At 36.8% G+C, this 20,560-nt stretch overlaps 1 protein-coding gene across 8 annotated transcripts in view; it reads right to left on the bottom strand.

Annotated features, from left to right (window-relative positions):
* Nucleotides 1-20,560, bottom strand: part of HDAC9 (histone deacetylase 9) — a 1,063,574-nt gene that overhangs the window by 426,843 nt on the left and 616,171 nt on the right. For 4 of the 8 annotated variants that reach the window (XM_049893259.1, XM_049893260.1, XM_049893261.1 and 1 more), the window contains 2 exons: nt 7,889-8,020; nt 1,915-2,030 (listed from right to left, as the gene is read on the bottom strand). In XM_049893259.1, the coding sequence (XP_049749216.1) occupies nt 1,915-2,030; nt 7,889-8,020 (248 nt within the window). The remainder of the gene's footprint in view (nt 1-1,914; nt 2,031-7,888; nt 8,021-20,560) is intronic. The other 4 variants (XM_049893263.1, XM_049893264.1, XM_049893265.1 and 1 more) reach the window with 1 other exon arrangement.

Raw genomic sequence — 20,560 nt, 5'->3', positions numbered from 1 at the left:
ATCAAAAATCTAGATATAATTACCCTAATAAAAATACAACTAAGGATCCAATAATCCTATTTACATCTCTAGCTGCAAATACATGTGAAGTATTCGTTCAGTTTAGTATCATGTTTTAGAAACAGTATTGATAAAGACAACAGGATGCTAAGCGGTAAGAAGTAGATGAACCTGGACATGTAGAGGCCATGACTGCTGTTCTTCAAATAACTGAAAGACGGTCAAGAGTGAGAGAGCATCTATCTATTCTGCTCATTTTCCTTGGCAAAGAATTTCAGGGAAAATTTAGAAAACTAGAATGAAGGTGTGTTCCTCTGGAAAAAAATTGTGTTTGCTTTTTCCAGACACCTGAAGGCACTGCAAAACTGAAATCACTTTCAACAAAATTAACTGCATGAGGTTACGTGAATTTGTACTGCAAATCCATGCAAGGACCAGCTTATGACTACAACAGGGTGAAATTTTGCTCCCTGCTCTGCTGAGCACCAAGACAGCACTGTGTGTGGGGAGGAGAGGGGAACTGGGAGGAACTCAACCATGTAGCAAAGGTATAGTCCTCTGAGATCCTAGCTTATGTCTGGAGAATCTCCTATTAGACTACCCTCCTTGGTCTGTACTGGGCTTTGTTTTGTGTATCCTGATTTTTGTGAAATCCTAAAAACCAAAGCTCGAAATTCAAGTCTGCAAATGTACTCAAAGAAAAAGTGATTTCAATGGCTTCAGTTCTTTCTTTATCCCTCTTGCTTTCTGCCTCACTTACATTTTGGTCTGATAACTTTATAATTTATAAACAATTTATCATGTGTTTATGTATATAAAATTACAGAGAGACAGATTTTGGTAAAATGTAAGGAAAGACATTTTTATCAGTAAAGCCAGCTGTCCAAAATCAAATGGATTGCCTCAAGAGACAGTGAAGTGAGTTCCCTATGAGTGGAAGTATTCAAGCAAAGTTTGGATAATCACATGGTAGGAAAGCTATAAAGGTGATCCAAGAATCAGAGATCAGCCCCTTTTATCCCCAAGGTTTGGATGACTCTATAAAAAATAAGAGGAAGAAACATGTCATGGTCATATATGAAAACCTATCATACCAGCAATCCCGGTATAGAGCAATGCATGGTGAAGGAGGCAACTGATGATTACTTCAGAACACCAAATGACAGAAGGGTGGCTATTTTCAGACAGTTGCATTTGCTTAGCCTAGTACAGAAACCACATAGCCAAATTCTTGCTGAGTCCCAGCACTTACTTTTCTCTCCGTCTTGTATCATTGGTTAACATAAGCCATGTGTTATTTTAGACACACATCATTCTTCAGCGACAGAGTTCATTTCTTATTCACCTTTATTTGCCTATTACCAGGCAAAATGACTGGCACATAGTAGGTACTCAATAAACATTCAGTGGAGCCCTATGTACCTCAACTATATCCAAATATTTTTCATCACTCTTCAGGTCAAATGAATAAAGCCCACCTTTTGTAGAATGTCTTTCTAAGAGGTCTGCATGAAGTCGTCTCTACTTATTGATTGGTCTACCCCACCAAAATAACTCAGGACTACTGAGTTGCACAAGGGTTCAGTAGTTTATACTCAGGGTCACTAAGCACACTTTAATTGAGGATTAAGTTTTCATACTGTTCAAACTCTGATTGTCATCTGAACTTTATAAATAAGTCAAGCTTATTCAATTCTACACATGACAAACTTAGAAGAAAAATAACTGTTCAAACTCTGATTGTCATCTAAACTTTATAAATAAGTCAAGCTTATTCAATTCTACACATGACAAACTTAGAAGAAAAATAACTGAGATAGAAGGCTTTAATCTTCAGTTTGGAAATATCACTCTTTATTAGGTAGCTAATGAAGAATAAAATTTCTAAAAGAGCCAAAATAATAAGTGTCTTACCTCAGCATGAGGAGTAGGTGGCAAAATCGAGGCCTCATTCTCGGTAACATTTCCAGTTGGCCCATTGTTTGGAGAACTGGGACCAGACCCTGGAGAACTGCTACTAACTGAGGATTCTGAAAAACATCGTGAAGTACAAACTTATTTATGAAAAACATACAAAGATGAACTTTTTAGTTACTGTTAATAATAAACAGTATTGGACTTTTTTTTTCTATGTAAATGACGAACACCTTTTCACTAAATACAAAGAACTATGAAAATGTCTAGAGAATTTCTGAATTTTCATACCATTTTTCCTCCTTTGTTTCCATTGCTAAAACTATAACAACATAGTATTCAATAGTTTTCTAGAGAAGTGAAGATACACAGTTGGAGTGTTGTATAAGCTTGTAATTGGCAGCAGGGAGGAGGGGTAGAAAAGAAGCTTCTTTTACTTGTTCTTGTATTATGGGCGGGGGGAGAAGAAACAGTAATAGAAATAATGGACTTAGAAACCAAAAAATCCCAAACTTGTTGCCATCAAGTCTATTCTGACTGACAGCAACACTACAGGACAGAGTAGAACTGCCTCATAAGGTTTCCAAAAAGTGGCTGGTGGATTCTAGCTTCCAACCTTTTTGTTTAGCAGCGGAGCTCTTAACCACTGTGCCACCAGCTCTTCAATGTACTTAAAAAGGCCATAAAAACATACCATCAACACACGAGGCCCAGAGACATTCCTGTTGTGTCTGAAAAAATTGCTTCAATGTGCTATAAATTGCTCCTTATTTGAAATACTAAGGTTATACTTCATTAGAGCTTTTTTTACTCAGAGTTGTATGAAGAAAATATGGCAGAGTATAAAATCTTAAGATTGCATTGATGGCAGCATCAATTGACTTTAAGTGTGCCCAATTTATTTTTCAGAAGATGAGCAGTTGCCCAAATTTAATACGCAAAACTTCAAACACCAATATAATGACAACAATAAACTCCTTTCAGTCAAAGTTAAATAACAACAATACGGATTAACTCATGTGTTTTATCATCATATATAAAACTATCTTGTACCTCAACTTATAAAGGGACTAATGTATTTATTAAAACATTTAATTAAAAAAATACAAGTCATCTTGTCAAGCCTCGGCAAATTATTTATTCAGCTCTAATCAACTCCCTAGCACATTCCATAGTTCATTCATTTCAAAAATTTTCTAGTTCCTTCATTCTTATTATATCTTGTGAACCCAACTCAGTACAAATGATCCAGCCTCATACTTCTCAGAGATTGAAGACCTCTGACATGATTTCCACCAGTGACTTTTCCTTTTATCTCATGATTATGTTACCCACATTCTCCTTTCCCATCTAAGGCAAAGTATTTCTCTCCCTCTCCCCTCTTCAGTGCCAGCAAATTCACTCTTAGTGATGATCCCATTCCCTTCACACTTGTTTTAGGACTTTACTCCATCAATTATCTTGAACCCTTACATTCTCCGTCTCCACCAGAATTGTCCCCCTAGCTGAAAGCACACAAATAATTCTTGAATAGTAGTATTCTCTCACAATGTCTCTTCTCTTCAGCCCTGGATATCTGGCTTTCTCACTATCAATTAAGTGTTCTCTCCAGGACCACCAAATCTGAAGACCTTCGACACCACAGTCCTCATTCTCACACTTTCAATAGCAACATTCTCTACCCCCTTGTCTGTCTTCCCATCTCTCTGACTTCTCGTCTTCCACCATTTCTTAAATTCACCTGACTTTGTGCCTTAGCCATTTTCTTTCCCTTGTGAAAGTGATTCAATATTGTGACATCATCTGTTATTTTCAGGCAGACAACTCTTATGAAATCTATATTTCTCATGTTTAACACTCGTAAAATCCAGCCCAAATCCCTATGAAATGCTGGACATTTTTAACATCCTCTTACAAGTGTGTCAAACTCAATGTATTCCAATGTAAAACGCACCATGCCTATCTCTGTTAATTTTACCACCTCCTTTAAGAGTCATCCTCATTTCCCCCTTCTTTCCAAATCTAATCAGTTACTAGGTCCCTTCAATTTTTTTTTTTTACATTATCTCACATCTATTTTCAAGTACAATCATTCAGTTTAAGCCTCCATTATTTCCTTAGGGAGTATAAGCAAAATTTCTTAATATTTCTTAGTTGTTATAATGGACTATCAAAATTGTCTTCCACACTGACAGCTTTCCCCATGTCCCTGTGTTCCAAAACAGAACTCATCATTATTCCTACTATTGTCGCCATGAATGGGAATAGACACAGCAACATCGTTCCCCGGCACTCTGCACTCAGGCAAATTAAATCACCTACTTGCTGTAAGTCCCAAACACTTCCCCATTTCATAGTTATTTATCTTCTCTTCCTCCACTTGGAGTACTTCATTGGAAGGGCAATCTCAAGTTGAAGCTCAAAGCCTGGTTCACATGGTATCTTTTTGCCAGGGAACTGGAGCTCCCAATTTTCATACAATGTTTTATTGTCCTCCCTTGGAACTCCTATAGCTTCGTAATTTCTACTAAAAATATTTCTCTACTCAAAGTCAGTGTCATGGAAAGAAGCTCAGATTGATGACAAAATTCTAATCCTGCCACTGACTGGGATTTGAACAAGTCATTGATGTCATAAAATGCTAAAACACATCTTGCTCACTGCCTTTCTAGGTATCTTGCTTACATTTTGATTAATCTTTTTTTTTTTTCTTTTTTGCCTTTTTCTCCTTTACTTTTTCTTTTAACTAAGAAAATGCATATTTAAATTTTGAAAAATCCTTATAGGAGCTTTTTTTTCCTGACTATTTAGTTTTGTCTTTCCAGTATGACTAAGTACTGACTTTTCATAATATGTCTCATTTCCATATCCTGTCTTTTTTAAAAACAATTTTCTTAAACCAACTTTACCAACTTACCAACTTTAGATTGTATCGCTTTATGTGCTACTTAGATAAAAATGTTTCTTTCTGTAGGATTCACTGTGATAAGCACTAAGAATGGAAGGAAAAAAACACTGCGATAGAAGATTCCACATCATCACACTGGATGGGGTCTCGTAGGAGCTAGCATTAATTTGCTGGGAACCCTGAGAAAATCTCCGAGAAGAAGTGATACTAGAGGACCTGGAGCTTGAAGAAACATAGTTCATGAAATGGGCAGACAGAGAACAGAGAGTGGAGGAGAGGGCATTGCAAACACAGGAATGTTCCAAGGCCTGTAATTTTTAAAAGCCTTCACTGAGGTTAGTAGAGGGCAGAAAACACCTGCATTTGAAAAACAGGAAGATGACAAGTGGTCAATAAGTCAACTTTTGGGAGGAGTGAGGTAGAATGGATTGACAAGAGTATACATTTGAACCACTGTTGTCAAGTCGATTCTGACTCATATGAGATGTGGAAAAGAGATGTAATATAGAGGCGCGAGAACAGCAGTGGCTATTTAACTGCTATGATGGTCTCTGGCTAGTTGTTGAAAATCATTCATTAGTGCTGAAATCCAAACAAAGCTCATCCAAATTGGATGAAAGTTGGAAGACAAAGCGGAAGGAGTTACACATGAAGACAGCTGTGTGTCTGGCAGTCCAGAGCTCTCCAAAGACATCGGGAATAACTGCAACACACCAGTTAAAAACATCTACCAAAGATTCCCTGTGTCCCAGCTCACTGAACAGAAATGTGTACCTAATAAATGCACAAGTCTCTCTGATTACAAATTATTTTCTGAAATGAAAAGGAGAGTTATTACCTCATAAAATTAAGAAGAGAAAAATATCATATTTCACATGTAAAGAAACTCTAGTAAAACTCTGATAATTCATAATCTTTATAAGTCAGAAGTAATCATTACTCAGAAGTAAATTCAACTGCGATTCAAGAAGAAAAAAAGGCAAATAACTGGTGATTGTGGAGAAAGAGTAATGGTCAAGAAAAGAAACTGACAGAACAGAAGAAACTCTGGGATAAATAAATATGACCATAGATAGAGATTCTAAGGCAAAAAAAACAATAGCAATATGTACGGTTTTCTACATACTTCAATTTTTTCTGTAATGAGGAGTCCCTTCTCTCCAAATATAAAAACCTGCCTATCTCCATTTACCTTAGACAACTGATAATGTTCATTATTCTTTTACATTCATGAAATGCCCCACTCCCACCAAATACCTCTCTCAGGGAAACTTGAGATTGTTATCTACTTAAATACAATATAAGGAGCCCTGGGTGGGTTGGCGTTTGGGGTGGGTTGGGGGTGATGCAAAGGTTAAGCAGTCAGCTGCTCACCAAAATATTGGTGGTTCGAACCCACCCACCGGCTCTGCAGGAAGAAGACCTGGTGATCTGTTTCTGTAAGGATTACAGCAAGAAAAAGTTATGAGGTAGTTCGCCTTTGTTATATTGAGTCACTATTAGTCAGAATCGACTCGAAAGCACCTAACTACAAACACAATATTTCTTGAAAAAAGACAGTATTTCTTAAAAAGTATTTATAAAAAAAGAATATTTGCTGTAAAAATTTGAATAATTTTTTTAAACCAGTAATTTATATTTAATAGGAAACAAATATAAATTCAATAATTTTTTTCACTGTTTTTTATTATCCCTCAAGTAAAAAACTTTCCCATTAAAATCTTTACTACTTTCCTTCAGATAAGCATGTTAATCTGTCATGTTTGAATTGGAGACTAAAAATTGTTTTTTCTAAATAACCTGTCAAACTTTTATTAGTGTTCTGTATCTAAATACACTTTATTACCTCTGCCCCCCAGTCTTCCCCATAAAAAAAAACCATACTGCCTTCAAAACTAGATACTGTGATGGCCAAAAAAGAAAAAAAAGAAAAAAAAAAAAACAATGCCATTGAGTCGATTTCAACTTATAGCAACCCAATAGGACAGAGCAGAACTGCTCCATAGGGTTTCCAGGGAGCGGCTGGTGGATTCGGACTGTCGACCTTTTGGTTAGCAGCTGCAGCTCGCTGCAGTTCTTAACTACTGCGCAACCAGGACTCCCGTCATGGCCAAAGGAGATGTAAAAAGCAAAGGCTTTTTAAAAAACTGTGAAGATTAAGATATGATCTTGGAGAAGTAATATCCACTGACCACATGGGTATAAGCTCAGCTTTCCTTGAGAATGGAGAAAAATAGTTGCAGATTATCACTTTTCATTTATTCATGCAACCAAATGAAATGACCAGGTACAGTGCCTGACTCCACGCAGGTACTCAATAAACAGTAGTCAGGATTAATATTTTGGCTAGCCTTTTCGGTTCTTGTATCCTTAGGTCTTCTCTAATTTCAGAGCAGGTACAACTGGGACTAGAAGGGTTTGTAAGACATCAGGTTGAATTTCCTAACCTGTTCACCCCACTACTAACCAGGCAGCTAAAAAAATAAGAACTCTTCCATTTGAGACTAGTGAAAATGACAGTTTCTTCCCCTTCATAAAAGCCAATATATCCCCCTCCTGCCATAAGTCCCAGTTCACTAGTAAACACATAAAGCCATTTATGAGTTCTGTAAATTTGTTGAAAAGTCAAGGTTTTGCTGTTCCACGTAGTTTAATTTTCCCAGATGTATTTTGTACATTCATGCCTGAGTATGGGGGAAGTGTTCCTCTTGGACCTCCCTCTGCTTATTTCTGATCAAATTTCATTAAAAGTTATATTCTCCTGGTTGGCATTCCCAGAATGGACTGCCTGTTTCTGAAAAAGATTAAGGTGAGTTTTGGCATTCCCCCGTTACGCCTTGATTGACACACAGCTCTGTTTTCCATTCATTTCCTGTTTGACACAGTTGGTGAATACATAGCAAGGTTCACTGGACTCCTTGAGAATTTTCAATATAATTTCCTTGCAAAAAATATTTTTCCTCAGAATAACTTTTAATAAGCAGCAGGTATGTTTATTCTAAACTACTTTTTTTTCAGTCCTACTACCAGCATCTGTTAATGCGAGTCTGTCCAGTCCTCAATTACCTGTCACCTCAAACATTCGCTTCTTGAATGAAGTGACAACATTTCCATCCTTCCGCCTGAGTAAGGGGCTGCTTCTCCTCTCTGCCACTTTCTGTTTTAACCTGGACCGCACCTTCAAGTTGGGCTCAGAGGCTGGGGATTGAGACAAAGAGAATAGATAAAAATTAAAAAATAGAGAGCCGATTGCTCCTGTGTAGAAAAGAGGGTCACCATTTTCTTGGTCCCTTCTCATTCTAAAATGAAAACCCCAAGCATGTAAATAGGCATTGGCATTCAATTAGTTAAGCAGACAAATATAGTAATTATTTTTATGAAACATGTGAAATGTTTTTTACTTAAAATGAAAAAAGAGCAAAAATATAAGTTTTCTACATATTTTATTTAACAGAATTGGGCTTGTTAACGGAAAGTTGAATCACTAATTATATTTGGGACACAGTAAGATTTATTATACTTCATTGTCAGTGCTCTTAATTCTCTCAAGGGTGAAATTCGATAGCCACAAAAACAGTAACTTAATGTGATTTTGGAGACTCTGGCCTGACTTCTGGTAATAAGAAGACACCTCTGTGGCAGCTTTTGATTGTCTCTAGCATATAATTTATGTACTATTCTGACTCCTGGAATATTTCTTTGTCAGCAGTTTCCAACTTGAGACCCTGGGAAAACATGCTCAGTAGAAGAACACCAAACCCAGAAGAGTCATTGCTAAACAAACCTTTCTATACATTCAGTATATAATCAGATGAAAGTAAGAATGACCAACTATTGAAATTGAAATTCTGACTCAGATTACATGTTCCAAAATACAAATACACATTATTTTCTTTTGTTTGTTTTACAGATGATTTTTTTTAACTTAGTAAGCATTTGGACAGACTATATTCACATACCTATCTAAAGGATAAATTGTGTTGATATTTCTTTGGTTGTATAATTTGTAATTATTTATTAGGTTTTTAAGCAATAATACATTAGAAGAGTGGAAAGACTGGATTGGGTCTTTGTGTAGTAGCAATATGATGGTGGTGGTGGTGGCAGTGGGAGTACTGTTGAAGACAATGTTAATGATGATGATGATAATTATAAACAGGACACTTATGATAACAGACTTATATAGTTACTTCTATGTTCTAGTAGTGCCCTAAGAATTTTATTAATATTAACTTGTTTAGCCCTAAAAAATCCCTATGAAATAGATACTATTTATACCTTAATTACATCAAGGGGGAAACCAAAACACAGAGAGGATAAGTAACTTGCCCAAGGTCACATAGGTAAATGAGTGAACTCAAGATCTGAACCCAGGTAGTCGGGCTCAAGTCTATTCTTCTAAACATTGAAAATACTACCCCTCCACTCCTCCCTCTGTAGGAACGCCGTAAATATTGTAACATAGATTTTCTAAAGTATGACTAATTATCTCCATCAGTACAATGTTGTAATGTAGCTATATTTTTGATTAGTGAAACTATTTTCTTTGAAGGGATTTCATACCTTTGCTAGACTACAGCTATCAAAGGTAGAATTTACAAATGATTTTCCTTCCTTCCTCCCTCCCTCCCTTTCTCCCTCCTTTCCTATCTTTTTTGCTTTCACACTTCAAATGTCTATACTTTCGTTTTCTCTTCATTCTTTTCTTTGTCCCTCTTTCTCTGCAATTTTAAACTTGGATTGAGAAGGCTTGCACTATGGGTTTTCCTGGGTTGGTTAGATTTTCTACATTAATATGAACTTGAAGGAAAGATTAAGTTCAGCTACAAATGATAAAGCAAGTTACCTTTTTTTATGTTGTATGCCTGATTTTATTCCTAGAAATATTGTAAAAGTAAAAAATTCAAGGATCAGAGTCAAGAATGAGTCAGTCAGAGGAAGAGAGAGCTGAAATGTATTGCTTCTTATGCTTCCCACCTGAAGGCAAAGTAGATAAACAGTTTTGGGGAAGGATTAAAGTTTTTGCTAGACCTTCCAATTTAACTTAAGGGAGAAGTCCCAAATCTCAATTACTAGCATCCAATTCAGACATTATTAGTGTAAGAAAATCGGGCTGTATTAATTTACTTAAATTGGTTTCCCTGTTTATATATATATATATATTAAAATTCCTCCAGAAATACTAATCTAGTTTCTGAAAAAGCAAAACCAAAAACTCATCACCTCTGAGTTGATTTTGACTCATAGTGACCCTATAGGACAGAGTAGAACTATCCCATAGGGTTTCCGAGGCTGTAAATCTTTATGGAAGCAGACTGCCATATCTTTCTCTGTGGAGTACCTGGTGGGTTTGAACTACTGACCTTTAGGTTAGTGTCTGAGCACTTTAACTGCACCACTAGGTAATAAATATGTTCATCTACAACTTAGAAAGGAAAAATGAGGAACCGTGAATCCCTAAGTGCTAAGTATCTTAGTATCAGCTGTAGCCTTGCTTAAAATCAACCTTAGGACAAAAATCAAAGTATCTCACACTCAGATCTAGACACGGCTTTATGATGAAACCTAGTGGAAGAAATGCTACAGATTGGTTGTCCAGAGGGAGTATACTGATTGATTAATCACTTCAAAAGGCAGTGGGTGGAGTAGAAAAGGCACTGTCTTCAGCGAGAAGATGTGGAGTTGAGTTCCACCTACACCACTTCTTTCTCAGCCTGATTATTCATTTGTAAAACATGAAGTCTAGTATCTTCATTAATTCACAGGCTTAGGGCCACCACATTAGATAACTGTGAAGATCTGGGCAAATGTGAAAGGGAAAAAATGTTTACGGAATTTATATGATTGATACTATTGCTAAAGGTTACAATGATGGTGATGGCAGAACTGGGACTGGATCTCAAATCTCCTGAATTTTATCCAAGTCTTCCTCCTTCTCCTAACACATCTCACTGCTGGGGCTGAGTTTCTGCAGTCAAGGCAAAAATGTACCAATGGTTTGGAAACACCTGCATAATGTCATTTAAACACCCTATCTGTAACCTAGAACTCCATAAGCATTTCTGAAAAACAAACAAAAAAGACTAAAAATTGGCAGATAGCTTTCATTACTATGGCTATCCATTTGAGAATGAGAGGGGCATACAGCTCTTAAATTTCTTTTAGTGGTCAACGTAAAAGAGGGATTGTCAATATAGGAATGAGAACTGGGTTCAGGTTTTGAGTCTACCTACTAAGATCAATAACCTTGAATAATTCATAATCTCACTGAACATCAGTTCGTTCACGCAAATCAGGCATGTTTGTAGTGAAGTCAAATAGATGTGGGTTTAAATGCCTGTTTTATGTATTAGCTATTTGTCTCTAAGAGAGTTACATTTTATCTATAAGCCTTAGTTTCTCATCTTAAAATGAGGATAGTTTTGCTGGCTTTTCTCTACTTGCTCCAACAGATTCATTTTCCTTCCTTCTCTGAGCCTACAGGTGCTGAACCACAGGGACTGCATCACCCCTAGCCTTTGCTGGCTGGATTTCAGTTGGGCTCAACCCACTGGTGGTATTAGGACTAAGGAGGAGAGAGGGGTCAGGGTAGATCATGTTCTCCTGCTATAGTGCTGCTTCCCTCCCTATAGCCTTGTCTCTTTCCCATTTCAACTCCCTCTGGAAGTCTCTGCCCCATGGCTCCAACTCTTCCAGAGCTCCAAAAACACTATTTCCTCTCCTTGCTCCTTCAACATGAGGGATGGGAATGGCTTCCTGCTGTTGCCGCTTTCTGAGTGTCTCAACATTTCTAAGCACTTCCTCTAACCCTGCCCACTTCTTTGTAAGTAGTCCCTTCATAAGAGTCTAGGACTCGTATGATGTGCCAGAACCTTGATTACTACAGTCCTACATATGCTGCAGAGACCCTGGGAGGTACAAAGAAATTAACTCACTACGTCACTAACTGAAAGGCGGGATGTTGAAGTCCACCCAGAGGTGCTTTGGAAGACAGGCTTGGCCATCTACTTCTGAAAAATCAGCCATTGAAAACTCTGTGGATTGAAGTTCTCCTCTGACACATGTGGAATGGATTTGGGGGCAAATGATTTTACATGTCTTGCAAGGTTAGTGTAGAATCAAATGAAATAATGTCTACTTAGGGTAAGCCAATGATTCTCAACACAGGAAGGTTTTGCCTCCAGGGGACAGGTGGCAATGTCTAGAGATATTTTTGCCGATCACTATGGGGGGAGGATCTAGTCAGTAGAGGTCAGGGATGCTGCTAAACATACCACAACACATAGGACAATCCCCCACAACAAAGAATTATCTGGCCCAAAATGTCAATAATGCCAACAGTGAGAAACCCTAGGCTGAGCAATCATTAAAGGGCAGTTGTTCAAAGGCGATAATAACATCTATCAAGAGATTTTCAAAGGGGAAGTAGGAGGGAAAGGGAAGAAAGGAAAGATTATCAGGAATCAGGAAGCACTACACACAGCTTTAAAAAATAAAGATTTCAATAAATTTTATATTTGGAAATTAAATAAAAAATGTGTTTAATACCACTAATATTTCTGAAGAAAGTAAAGCTAGACAACTTCTCTTGGCTGGTAGAGATATGCAAAAGCCATAAATTTCAGTATTGAGAAGGATAATATTTGAGGCATTGTGATATTTTTATCTTTATCAGTTAAGGACATTGTTGTTGTTGTGTGCTGTCCAGTTGATTCTGACTCACAGCGACTCTATGTGTCAGGGTAAAATTGCCCCATAGGGTTTCCTAGGCTGAAATCTTTACTGTAGCACATCGTCAGGTCTTTTCTCCTGAGGAGCTGCCGATGCGTTTAAACTGCCCACTTTTCATTTAGCAGCCAAGTGCTTAGCCATTGCGCACCAGGGCTCCTTAACTGAAGACATAAGTTTTTAAAAACTAGGAATCACTGCTATGTTGTAAAATGCAATGTAAGTTTATTTCCACAAATTACACAATATACAACTTCTCTAACTAAAACCCATTTCCACTGGTTCTAGCTAAAGGTTTTGCCTGTATTTCAATACTGGTTTTGAGTCACAGAGATATGAGTGTCTCAGTGCTGAGGCTGAGAGTTGGGATGATAGATAGCCATCATTTGGTCCTTGCCACACTCTATAAACTCACTCCTAACATTTCTGAAGCCCAGACACCAAAGCTCTGCGTGATATATGCCTAAGTTAGTAGGATTAATCACCTATTATGCTGACTCAGTCTGCAGTTAGAGTTAATTCCATTTTTAATGTGCTGGTCTCCCCAAAGGCTGAAGATTTCCATACCAGTGGCTTACTAATGGGATGCAAATCCTCAGAGCCCAGAAAGAGATCACTAGCTGGGGAGAAGTTCTGCTTGTATTTGAATGTATTTCATGCTTAGTTGCACTAATTGCCTTTCTATTTTCCACCCCACACCCATCACTCTCTACATCTCAATTAATCAAAGAAACTGAAGGCAACTTTTTATAGTGTGTCTGCCCATATGAACGCATTTGCCTGCAGAGAAGATAACCTTGCATAAAAATGGATCATTACCTAAATGAAGCAATTAATACTAAAATAAAGATGACAGACCAAAATACTTTTTCTCCTTTTACTTAAAAAAAAAAAAATTGAAAAACTTTGAACAAAATGAAACACATTTGGAAAAAAATGCCTCAAGAGCTAAAGGTATTTCAAATCATTATTCTTATATTGATCTCCATGGTGTAGAATGAATTCAGGGTGACAAGGTATGAGAATAAAATTGGGAAGAGAATAGTAAAGTCAGGTAGCAGAAGCACAGGTTAAAAAATTAGGATTTCAAGGCAAAGTAACTGACAAGGCCCAGACTTGTTGTTTCACTACGTGGAGACTGATGTGTCATTTTACACAAGTGCTCACAGAAACAGACACACAGTTATCTTTTGTAAAACCACACATACCTCTGATACAAATAAACCAAACTCAGTTCCCAATGCTAACTCTTTCACATACTAACTGTAACCCTGGCCGAGTTGTGTAACCTCTGTGAATCATTTTATCATCTATAAAAGAACAGTATCAATGCCTAGCATATATCGTGGTGGGAGATTAAAGGAATGGAATAAAGATTCTAGCTCACTTAGCTGGCTGTTACAAAAAGGGTGTTCAGTAGATACATGTTGAATAAATGGGTCTTTAATGCAGTCCATGTATAAGACTAAGAAGCTTATATTAAAATAAAACAAGACAAAATAAAAAAGGTAACTAGAGTGATAGATGGTTACAACTGTTGTTGTTATGTGTCGTCAAGTCGGTTCCAACTCATACCAACTCCATGCACAACAGAACGAAACACTGCCCAGTCCTGAGCCATCCTCACAATTGTTACTATGCTTGAGCCCATCGTTGCAGCCACTGTGTCAATCCATCTCGTTGAGGGTCTTCCTCTTTTTCACTGACCTTTTATTTTGCCAAGCATGACGTCCTTCTCTAGACCAACTACAACTGGTCTACCCCTTTTCCTAGTACAATGATTTACAACAATAACAAAAATAACAATGGTTCTATGGTCTTTTACTCAGTATATATTTAAAATACCTTATGGTCAATAATTGACTTTTTACGTAAATTTAACTCATTTTTTAAATTGACCTGTTTATAATTTCTATTTAGTTCTATATCATAAATATATCACAATCCACAAAGAGTGATTACCTACTGTGTGAATTTTGTCTCTGTTTGTTTTTAATCCTAGGTTATGAATAATTTCCCCACCAATTATTTACCCAAAAAATTCAATACCATGTATCACGGTATATTGGAATTCTTCATTCCCAGTGGGAATGAATCTAAAGAGAAAAGAAAAATGTTTCCCTTGAGTCATGGCTAATACTATTATTAATTAGTCATCAACTTTAGTTCTAGATTAATAAATGTTTATACTAATGAATATTTAGGAGATGCCACAATTCTACCTGCATGCACCTTTAGCTCTATCATCATAGGTGAAAGTCAGGACTTCACCATCAGCCTCAGATCCCTTAGTTGGCACTGTCCTATTCTCCCCCTCTGTGCTTGGTTATCTGCCGGTTTATCTGACAGCCTCTCCCTCTCATGGGTTTCTGCTGTTATCGCCCATCCACGGTACTACCTTAGGCACTGTCGTTCCCTAACATTCTCTGCTGGAACCAAACCCAAATAATCCATCACGTGCTGACTCTACTCTGAAGTTCCTTCATGAAGATTTGGTTTCCTGGAGTAGCTCCTGCCCCAGTCACTTCTCTCACCTAGGCTAAATCTATGCCATATGTGAACTGTTCAACTAAGTAACTATTACAATTATGAAAACACACTTCGGGGATATAGTAAACTCTCTAATCTAGTTGATCAAGAGGCAGAGGTTACTCTAATTAAAAGTTTCATAATTAGACAAATGGTATGTATTTTCAAAATCAGCATTCATCATAGTACAATTAACCTAAAACAAAACTGCATTTTTTTTTTTGGCTTGGACAATATGAGTCTTTAATGGTATGAGTCAGATTTTATACATTCTGAGAGGAACAAAATTTCTAACCTACCTATTTTTGTTATACTCATTTAACATGATATAATTTTTTTTTTTTAATTTACATACAGAGCCCTGGTGGTACAGTGGTTAAGTGCTTGGCTCGGCTGTGCACCAAAACGTCAGTAGTTTGAACCCACCAGCTTCTGTAAAGATGTATAGTCTTGGAGACCCTGCGGGGTAGTTGTACTGCGTTCTATAGGGTCACTATGAATCAGAATCCACTCCATGCCAATGGGCTTTTAATTAATACATAAAAATTAAAAAAAATTTTTCTCTGATAATTTTACTTCTAACAACTAGCCATATTTAAGGTACCATATAAATGCAATTTCCTGGAGAAATTATAATACTTTTCTTTGTTCATTCAGAAATACTACTGCAGACATCTATCCATTTCCTTCCTGAAAACATACCAATTATGCCTTTGTCAGGAGAGTTAGTCTTTTTCATAAAGCATATTTGTAAATGTTACTCAATTTGCAGTGCTGTCTTCTGAAAAGTGTTTATTTTTAATAACATTTATTGCTTCTGATTATGTAAGTCATACAAGTTCAAGGTAAAAAGTAGAGGAAGGATTGGGTACACTCTGCTAAAATGTTTTCATTGTAAAAGTATTTGAAAACGAGAATTGTATTATATTTGATTGTATCCTCTTGGTTCACTAAACAATATATTATGAGTCTTTTCCCAGGCAATTATACATTCTTTAAAAGCATTCCATTTCTTTTCTTTTCTTTTTTTACTTAAAAAACCATTATGAGTTATTTTCCAGGCTTTAAATGTTCTTTTAAAACCTATATTTTGTGAATATATCATATGTTATTTATCCTCATTTACATGTGAATATGCCATATTTTGTTTAAGCATTTGAGAACACTGAGCATTTAGGTGGTCTATAATGTTCTGCGTTTAAATATTGCAGGATTATACACATCATGTCTGTGAATCTCTGTGTCAATGAAAATTCATTTCTTATGTTTCTCACACATCCAAGCATCAACAACAAGAGCAAACTATGATTAGGAAAAGACAGCACTGGGCACGCATAGAGTACAACTGAGTCCTTGGAAGTAGCTCAGGGCAGCTTAGGAAGACGATTTGGGGCTCCTGGATAGTTATTCACTCAGCTGCTAACCAAAAGGTCAGTGGTTCAAACCCACCAGCGGTTCCATGGGAGAAAGATGTAGCAATCTGCTTCTGTAAAGGTTACAGCCGTGGAAATCTTCTGGGGGTAGTTCTACTCTGTCCTGTAGGATCACTATGAGTTGGAATTGATACAACAGCAATGTTTTTTGGGGGGGGAGGCGAGGGACGAACAGGCGTGTGGTCTAGAATGGGAGGGTTCCTAGCTCTGGGTGGGCAACTTTCTTTAGTATCTGTGGACCAGAGCAGAGCTCTCTAAAGCTCAGATGCCCAGGGCAGGAACTATCGTTGCCTCAATTTAAGAGTAGTACTGTACATGGAATCCTGCTGCCTTTTCCTCACTGGTGTTTTCTCAAGACTTATAAGAATGCTTGGTGCTCAGCTGGCTCAGCTGGCAATCAGCAGACTTACTCAGTGAATGAATTAATACACAAACTGCTAATCAACGTCGTTGTTTTTGAATGCCGGAGCAAATGACTAATTTTTTTTTTCAAATTTTTGTATATATTTTAAGTACAAATTACCATTTTTAAAACATAAAGTACCTTAATCCAAACAATATAACTTTGGGTAGACCAAAAATATAAGTTATAAAATATTTAATCACTTTTTATAGTAAAACTTAAAGTTGCATTCAGTTGGTTCCATTGTTTAATAATTGGGAGTCATTAAGTGTTGCAAACTCTGGTTGCTAAATGGGAGGTTCACGTTAGAAATCAGAGGCTCAATTCCACCAAGAGGCACCTGGGAAGAAAGGCCTGGTGATCAGTTTCCAAAACTCAGCTACTAGAAAACCCTATGGAGCACAGTTCTACTCTGAAAAACACAGGGTTGCCAAGAGTTGGAATCAATTCAAAGGCCACTGGTGGTTTTATTGTTTAATTAAATTCAATTACAAGCTAATAAATAACAATACTGAAAACCAAAGTGAGTTTCATAAAAACTGAGAACATTTCCAATTATGTTCCCATTGTTTGCACCAATAAAGTATCTACTGCTGTTAGTTGCCATCAAGCCCATTCCGACTCATGGTGTTCCCACGTATTCAGAGTAGAATTATTCCACATGGTTTTTCAAGGCTGTGATCTTTTGGAAGCAGATAGCCAGGCCCCTGTGGGTGGGTTTAAACTGACAACCTTTCAGCTAGTAGTTGAGTGCTCAACCATTTGTGCCACCCAGGGACTCCACAGAGCCCACTACATAGAATAAACTCATTAGCTTCTCACTGAATGAGTGAATGAGTTAGTGGGAAAAGGTATTAAATGTTGAGACAACTGCCTCAAAGATATGACAGAAAGCCTGTGTCTCCTAGACACTCATGGTCTAGCAAGAAAAATTAACAGACTAATTGCGATACATGCCATGTGATAAGTATAAACAGTGTGGGGCTGTACAGGCAAAGGAGATTAATTTGCCTTTAGTGCAGGTCCTGGGGGAGCTGAGTGAGAGTCTAACAGGTAGAGTTGGGAGGGAAGTGACGTTCTAGGCAAACAACAACCTTCAGGTGATGGAACTGGCAAGGTTAAGGAATAGGAATTAAGTATGCTAAATGGAAGATAAGGCTTCAAAGATAAATATCGAGAAAAATTTAGCTAAATTATAGCATATTGACAGAGGCTATTCAACCTCCATCTTCCAACTCCCTGTTTCTTCTGGCCCTTTATTCTTATCATGTGTTGTTTTGTTGGGTGCCGTCCAGTTGATTCCAACAGTTAAGCGCTCATCTACTAACCCAAAGATTGACTTTTCAACTCATCCAGCAGCTCCACAGGAGAAAGAGCTGGTAATCTGTTTCTGTAAAGATTAGAGTCAAGAAAACCTTATGGAGAAGTTCTACTCTCTCACGTGGGGTCTCTATGAGTCATATCAGGTAGACAAGCTCAAGTCCTTCTGGTTCAAAAAACTATACATCTTATTAGCTATCACCAGCATCTATATGTCAATTCACAGTCAAGTTTTTAAAAGAGTTTACCTTTAGACTTGCCACCGCCATTTCCTAACCTCAAACCACTGCAATATGGCTCTAGTCCTCACGACTTCACTGAAATTACTCTACCACAGATAGCACTTAAAACAGTAAATGTAATTAACAGTTGATTTTTGTGTTTATTCTTTCTTAGTCCTTAGCAACTTAGACATGCTGGTTTTCAGTAGGCAGTTTTTGAATGAATAAATGCATGCCTACATATATGCAACTATAAAAGGAAACTTACATTAAAAAGCTGGGTTTCAAATGTTGTTTGGAAGAGAACTAGCTAAACTTTAACCTTTGTAATTTCTAAGAATTTATTTGTGTTGAATGTTCTGGGCAAGATCACATGTGGAATGCAGGAGGAATTTCATTTTTCTGGCAAGCATCATACATACCATATTTTGGAGTTAAGGAAATCTATATCCTATACAGCCTAGAATACCTTCATATGTTAATTCCTTTATATGTTTTAATTTTTTTAATATTTTATTTTCCTAAGAAAAGACAGGAGCCCTGGTAGCACAGTAGTTAAGAGCTACAGCTGTTAAACAAGAGGTCGGCAGTTCGAATCTACTAGCCGCTCCCTGGAAACCTTATGGGGCATTTCTACCCTGTCCTGTAGGGTCACTATGAGTCAGAATCAACTCGATGGCGATGAGTTTTAAGTAAAGATAAATTCTGAAAACCTATATGGCACATATTTTAATTATCTTCATTAAAAAAAAAAAACCACATGATAAACATGTTTCAGTCTTCTTCAACCCACTTTCTAAAATAAATTTTTGTGTCCGCTGAGGTCTAAAGAAGGTTTATAATAAAGTCTTACTTTGAGTTAGTATTTCACAACTTAAATAAGTGCTACTTTGGGAGAAGTCTGGATTTATACATATATTTTCATCTTTTGTCTGAGAGAAAGGCCCTCTAAAGTTCTATAATTATAAATAAAAATTCAGAATTATTTGATTCTGTTCTAAGTTTTCTTTCAGTTATGAATTAATTCCTGTGTAAGCGTGAAAAAACTAAACCATGTACTTTATGCTTTTATTGATCTCATCTGTTAGATATATCTTTTATGTACTCTTCAAATAGAAATGTCAAGAAAAGCAGTTCTATTTTTGAATATACAACTTTCTAATGCCCTTTTAACCCAGAGACTTCATAAGAGCTACATGTGTAAACATAGATATGAACTGATTTCATGTGGTGGTAAGGACCATTTTAGGGGGTGAGATGTGAATTGGAGTAGCCCAATATTCGAGAGAGACACATGCTAGAATAGCACAGAATTTCTCCCAGAAAACCACCTTACAGTCAGAAATCTACAGCCCAGAAATGTGACACCTATCCCCTTAACTCACTGGGTATAGCCATGAATTAAACGTCATTGTACTTACTTGTGCTCTCAGCCTGAATCGCACCTTGTTATCACTCATAAGAATTTGGATTTGTTTTCCAGTCTTGACTCTACCACCAACTATGTAATTTGGGATAAGTATTTAATGTCCCTGTGCCTCAATTTTCTTGCCTAAATATGTGAACAATAATGTCATTTCCCCTCACTTTAAAGAGTTCACATGTATTGAATAGAATGATAAAACAGTCAACTACTGTCTAATTTTAAATGCCAAATTTCTTTCCTCAAATACATTACTTTTGAATTTTGCTGTCATGTTTATCTACAAAATGTTAGCTCCTTCCCATAAAATTGTAAAAACATCTTCTAATATGGCATTTCACTCCATAAGAACTAAAAGAAATATAAAAATATAAAAAGGACTATAACATCACCTTGCTCGTGAGAAAACTTTGTTTCCTTTGTTTTCTTTTGACTTGCCCAGTTTATAGCCATCCAAAGGCTCAAACCCTTTCCTCCAAAAATTTACTGTAAATTAAATTCTTAAATAATTTTTGGTAAAGAAACTTCTCAACTTTTAAAAATACTTAACTAGATGTATTTTGTTGTTGTTGTTCTGTGCCATTGAGTCAATTTCTACTCATAGCTATCCCATGTGACAGAGTAGAATTGCCTTATAGGGTTTTCTTGGCTGTAATCATTACAGAAGCAGATAGCTGGGAG

Source organism: Elephas maximus, chromosome 8 (assembly GCF_024166365.1).
Source record: "Elephas maximus indicus isolate mEleMax1 chromosome 8, mEleMax1 primary haplotype, whole genome shotgun sequence".
Classification (NCBI taxonomy): Eukaryota; Metazoa; Chordata; class Mammalia; order Proboscidea; family Elephantidae; genus Elephas; species Elephas maximus.
Note: the sequence above shows the minus strand (reverse complement) of the source record. Positions and strands in the feature narration are given on the sequence as shown.